Raw genomic sequence first — 6,552 nt, forward strand, 5'->3', positions numbered from 1 at the left:
AAACCTATACGTAAAGCAAACGGAGAATTATGATATTACTGAGAGACGTTCTTCATGTCCCACCGTTAACAGTAAGTAAAGAACTAATTACATTAACTCTAAGTTTATGGGCTTAGCTCATTACTGCTCATATAGAGAATAATACACAGTTCAACAATATTCACGATAACTCTGAGCTTTCTTAACATATCTTCACAACAATTGGTAAGATTTTGTGAAAGATTACAAGTATTTTGTACATAAAGAATGAGATTATTTCAATTAAGTATTTTAACTAAAGATTTGTTATTTCTGAATTGTAGTTATTTGTACTCAGACTCCTAATATTTTGAATATTATCATACTGTATAGTGCAATGGAATTTTTAAATTAAGAACTAAAAAACTATATATATATACCTTTTAATTTTTTTTTTTAATAACCTTAAAATATCTTTGTTTGGTTATATTCTTAATAAATCTTTACATTCTCACATATAGTTTATTTTTAGGGTTTTATTTTCCTTTCTGTCCTTTGGCATTATTATTTATCGCAACACACATCAACGTGCATTCTTACAGTTTCATCGGCAGAGATGCTTTAGCCCTCGACAGAATGCTAGTGTTCATCGGCAGAGATACTTTAGCCCTCAACAGAATGCTAGTGTTCATCGGCAGAGATACTTTAGCCCTCGACAGAATGCTAGTGTTCATCGGCAGAGATACTTTAGCCCTCGACAGAATGCTAGTGTTCATCGGCAGAGATACTTTAGCCCTCAACAGAATGCTAGTGTTCATCGGCAGAGATACTTTAGCCCTCGACAGAATGCTGTTGAACTCACATACTACACTAAGCCTTATGAACCAAAGTTTGAGTTTTATTTTTTAAAATAATTAAACCTTCCTAATATGGATCTTAAAACATAAATAACACATAATTAACTAAATATAAAACTAAAACCTAAATACAATTTAATTACCAATCTTAACTAACATATTTCTAGGTGACAAACAGTGCTAAGTGCTAGTTTAAAATGAGCTGCTTCTATAATTTATAAACATCTACAGATACAAATAGTGTTAAGTGCGAAATCATATGTGCAGAAAGTGAACATGACTTCTGTCAATAGATCCCAAGAGTTTTATTTTTCCTTTCTCGGAACTTTTCCTAGAAAATCTGAAAGAAGGACGCGTAAACAGAGCAATGAGCCTAGTTTCTGTCAAGACATTGATATCTAGTATATGAAAATAATTACTTAAAGTACAGAGACCAAAAGCTAGGACAACAAAACCAAAGATTAAGGGTTTTTTTAGTCTTTTTTAAAGTTTCTTTTGAAATAAAGGAATTAAAACATAGATAAAATAAAACATTACAATATAACGTCTATTATAATACTAATTTAATTGAGATACATAAGTGTAAGCTGCTTAATCAAATTTAAAATGCAACTCTGTAAAACTTTGTGATGTATGCAGAAAAAGGTACACATAAACTTAGGGTTAAAGTTTGGGTAAAGGAATTTATAGATTTCCAGTATACTACTACATAACATCGGTACACATTCTACAAAACCACGTAGAAGGGCAAGAACTTACTAGTGAAAAGAAATACTATACACACAGGCCTGCAAAGTCCTAACGTACAATTTTAATGAGAATTAAAAAAGAAGATATAGCAGATATAAAGACACACACACAATCAAGATAATTTTGTTGTTAAAATAGTTTTCCATTTTCTTTGGTAAGTTGCATCTTTATATTATTTCATACTTTTTTAAGTGTTATGAATTTTCTTGGGTAGTCTGCAAATGTCATCAAGTTTAACATACACATCCTCTGTCACAAGTATGGCTCCTGCCCGAACAACTAAAATAAGGAAAGCTTTTGTTGGTGTTTCATAATTTTCAGCATTTTTGTCAAGCTGAAAACAAAGGTCTTAAAAAGAAAACAAACAATGTTCCATTCTTGACCAGAACAGGACGGTGTGGTATAAGGAATGGCCTGTAAAATACATAACAGATGACAACTCTAGTTACAACTTTTATATATTATAAAACATGCTTAAAATGGAGCACAAAGAAAAAAATACCTTTGAGCAATTGACTCCAAATGTTCCTAGAGGACACTCATCTTGGCAGTGTTTCCCTCTGTACCCTGGAGCACATAAACACTCCCCCGTTACATGATGACAAGATGCCCCATTGTAGCAAGTACACTGCTCTGTGCAGTTGTTGCCATAGAAACCAGCAAGGCAATGATTGGCACAAACATCTCCCTATTTACGACATTTAAGCACATGAATGGGTGTAAGGAAAACAGAAAAAAAACAGCAATAACCTACAAAGAGTCTATAAAACCAACCACACAAATCTTATTTAAATACATTAAGAATGCTTTTACCAAGAAAGATGCCTAAAAATGGGTTAAAATAAAATTGTATATAAAGTGGTGTATGGACTATGATGTTTTAATTACATTATATACAGGGGTAATGAAGAACTAAGTAAAAAAATCATTACTATCTATTTAAAAGAGGTTTTGATATTAATTTAGATTACAATAGAAGCTAAATACCCACAATAAGCCCTAATGTCAATACCATACACTCACACTTAATTAGTTGTACATTGTTTGTACAATTCTGATGGATTTCATGTTATCTTAAGAAATTTTTTTATTCCACTAATACTCGAGTTTCTAAAATGCAATACAGGAAAACAGTTAAAAAAAAACTTACCATCCATCCAGAGGGACAGGTACAAAAACCAGTCACATGATCGCACATTCCTCCATTCTGACAGGAACATTTGTTGTTACACTCATTCCCATGGGTACCTTCAGAGCAAGCTTGAGAACACCTAGTGTGACAGTAGCCCAACTTACAATAACAACCTTGTTCTTACTGCGAACATATTTTCAAATCAACAATAGTTTTAAAAATGTCCTGGTACTCACAAGTATAAAAGTGCTTTTAAACAATGATTTCAAAAATGTCCTGGTACTCACAAGTATAAAAGTGCTTTTAAACAATGTTTTTAAAAATGTCCTGGTACTCACAAGTATAAAAGTGCTTTTAAACAATGATTTTAAAAATGTCCTGGTACTCACAAGTATAAAAGTGCTTTTAAAAATGTCCTGGTATTCACAAGTATAAAAGTGCTTTTAAACAATGATTTTAAAAATGTCCTGGTACTCACAAGTATAAAAGTGCTTTTAAACAATGATTTTAAAAATGTCCTGGTACTCACAAGTATAAAAGTGCTTTTCAGTTACAAAAATAAATATCTCACAAACATGTTGAACTTAATTATGAACTTATGGTCTAAGACTAAAATATCATAAAGTTATAATACAAAACACTTGTAATGGAGGAATATAAGTTTCTTTTTTTCTAGAACTCCATTTTGACATTTTAAAGCTACTAAGATTATTATTACTTAAAATTTTTTCAAAAGGTAAAATAATTAACATTTAAATTGCTATATCTAAGAGTAATGTTTTTACATAACTCTACGCTGATATAGTTCAGACTTTAAAATAAAAATCACATGGAGACACATCTTGATACCAAGTATTACACTTTCGTATAAGCATTGCTGATGGAAGTGAATAAAATTAAAATCATATCTAAAACCTGTTTCTTACCTTTAAAATAAGGAATCTTAAAATCAAAACTGAAACCTGTTTACCTACAATTCATTTTTATACTCACTCAGGACTTCATGAGAAGAATTGTAAAACAAAACTGAAACCCGTTTACCTACAATTCATTTTTAACTCACTCAGGACTTCATGAGAAGAATTTTAAAACAAAACTGAAACCCGTTTACCTACAATTCATTTTTATACTCACTCAGGACTTCAAGAGAAGAATTTTAAAACAAAACTGAAAACCGTTTACCTACAATTAATTTTTTATACTCACACATATTTCAGGAGAAAGAAATTTTAAAACTAAAACTGAAACCTAATGCTTACTTACAGTGCATCCTTATATCCAGGAGGACAAGAACATGCCCCTGATACATGGTTACAGGAACCTCCGTTCTCACATTTACAAACCTGGCTACATTCATAGCCGTAGAAACCTTCAGAACAAGGATAATTGCAGTTTGGACCCTGCCATCCTAGAGAACATAGAACATACAGTTCTACTTCAAGAATGAAAAACATTAACACAATTTTAATAAAGTACAGAACTTGTCATGCAACTTTCCTTACAACTGTTTGGATACAGTTGAATACAACATTCAAAATTCTGTATACACTAAATCTGACTGGTCAAAAATATAAACAGACATCTTAATGTAGGAAAAAATATAATTTAAGTTACAGCAAATAATAAATGTATAATACCAAAATAATGCTCAACTGTTTTCATTCTCCTAACAAATCATAATAGTAACAGTCAGCATCAAAATATACAAGGTTAAGATCTGAATCTACGTCCTATTTCATACTCACATGACAAAATGACACTTCACAAGAAAGTCATTGTTGAAACTTAGTTGAATGGACTGGCAACTGCCTTTTGTAGAAACACATGTGTGGAGGACGACATTTCGAAAGTTGTTTCGAAAACAAAGGGCAGAAGACTTTCGAAATGTCGTCCTCCACACGTGTTTTTCTACAACAGGCAGTTGCCGTAAATTAAACTTAGTTTCATCACGAATACTCTGCTTAAACAATTTATCAAAGTTATTGTTACTTTAAGAAATAAACTTCAGAACACTAAACTATTACCAGAAATTTTTCCAGACAACTTTATTAGGTTTTAGAAAAGGCTGCAAAATGTAATCTATTTATTTATTACCAGTAAAAAAAGAATATATATATCTACACAATTATTAATGATTTTTCATATAAAATCAATCTGTACATTATTTTATTCACTAATCCCAAATCAATTAGAAAAGTTTGGTGTTAGAAATATACAGAAGAAAAGAAAAATAATTTTCGATTTAGTGTTGTACAAAATTAAAATAAAACTAAAATCTCCATCAGAAGTTATCAAACATATGGTTATAAACTTTTGAACATTTAAAAAAAAATTAAAATTGACAGTTAAAATCTGAGATTACATTTTTTTTTATATCATTGTAAAGAAGTCTTCAAAATTACTGCTAGCAGTTGAAGTTGCATACTGTATTTTTAAAACAATTTTCATAAATTTTCCATGGTATACTTTATGGTAAACGAGCAGTTCCCATCCCACTTCTTTTCAGAATGATCCAAAGCCATCCAGCTAGCTTTTAGTGAGTGGCTCAGAAGGGAATTGTTCAATAGAAAATGAAATAAATATTCAATACATTTTTTTTTAATTAAAAAAAAATTATTCTTTTTTCTTAAACTGTAAGAGCAAGGCAGGAATGAGATAAAGAACACAGTTGGGGTAGAGGGAATTAACCCTCTCGCTATGGGCTCGGTCAGTGTGACGAAGTTAATAACCTCAGAGTATCCATACTACAAGTTCTAACAGTATACATCTGTTTATACTTAATTTTATTGTTTTATTGCGTTTTGAACCTCATATAACTAATAATCCCACCACACAAGTTGTAACTCACTCAGCAAACATGCAGCTTATGTCACCAGACTGAATTACGTAAAGTACGAGCTGCTTATGAGTATACTCCGTGAAGAATTTTTATTTTTTCAATAACTTACCTAATCTAACCTCATCTAACATCAATTTCTAATTTTTACATTTTAGTTACTTTCATAATAATAAATAAAGAATACACAAGAAAAACAAGAAATATAGTACTCAGCTTCAAACATCTCACAAACCATCCCGCTCCCTCCCCCGCCCCATCACTTCAAGCACAGCTGGTCCATAAAAATATATAAATTTTAAAAGTTGCAAAATTCACTGAAAACCCAGTCCTTTGATTGTATTGTGTTTTTATGTAATTAATGACAGGACACGATTGTATGTGAAGTTGTGACAATCCCTGCTGCCAAAAAGTAGAACAATTTCGCACCTGGTCTACATGTACATGCCCCAGTCATAGGGTCACACCTTCCTCCATTTTCACATTCACAGCTTTGTTCGCACAGAGCACCCCAGTTTCCTTCAGGACAAGCTAGCAATGAACGTCAAAAAAAAATATTAGGTGTTAATACAAACGTCATACAACGTACATGTAGCTTCATAAACTTCCAGTTACAATTACTTACAAACTAGGATCAAAATAATTATCTTCCGGCATTACTGTATCAGTAAAGACTAACTGAAAATATACAATACTTTATTTTATACATATATTACTATTATCTTAGTAAAGATTAAAAAGACAGTGATTACAAAACTTAGAAAAAATACAGAAGAACAGATCTAACATAATTATTTTTAAATATGCACTACTGGCACTTGTGTTTAACATTTTTAAAATTATAATAAATAATTAAAAACAACGTTTTATATTTACATAATAAAAACTTTTATTGAAGCCGTAGGGCTTCCACTTTAAAATATCTCTCTACAAGTACATGTTTCGACGTGATCTACGTCATCTTTAGGAGTAACTTACAAGACTATTTTATACTTTCCCCCTTGTCGCATTACTTCATT

At 31.0% G+C, this 6,552-nt stretch overlaps 1 protein-coding gene across 8 annotated transcripts in view; it reads right to left on the reverse strand.

The window, feature by feature from the left end:
- The window catches only part of LOC106467954 (protein draper-like), a 61,844-nt gene that overhangs the window by 31,273 nt on the left and 24,019 nt on the right, over positions 1-6,552 (reverse strand). For all 8 annotated transcript variants that reach the window (XM_022396193.1, XM_022396195.1, XM_022396194.1 and 5 more), the window contains 4 exons: positions 5,963-6,064; positions 3,961-4,105; positions 2,716-2,836; positions 2,068-2,253 (listed from right to left, as the gene is read on the reverse strand). In XM_022396193.1, the coding sequence (XP_022251901.1) occupies positions 2,068-2,253; positions 2,716-2,836; positions 3,961-4,105; positions 5,963-6,064 (554 nt within the window). The remainder of the gene's footprint in view (positions 1-2,067; positions 2,254-2,715; positions 2,837-3,960; positions 4,106-5,962; positions 6,065-6,552) is intronic.

This window comes from Limulus polyphemus, unplaced genomic scaffold (assembly GCF_000517525.1).
Source record: "Limulus polyphemus unplaced genomic scaffold, Limulus_polyphemus-2.1.2 Scaffold2809, whole genome shotgun sequence".
NCBI classification, from domain to species: domain Eukaryota; kingdom Metazoa; phylum Arthropoda; class Merostomata; order Xiphosura; family Limulidae; genus Limulus; species Limulus polyphemus.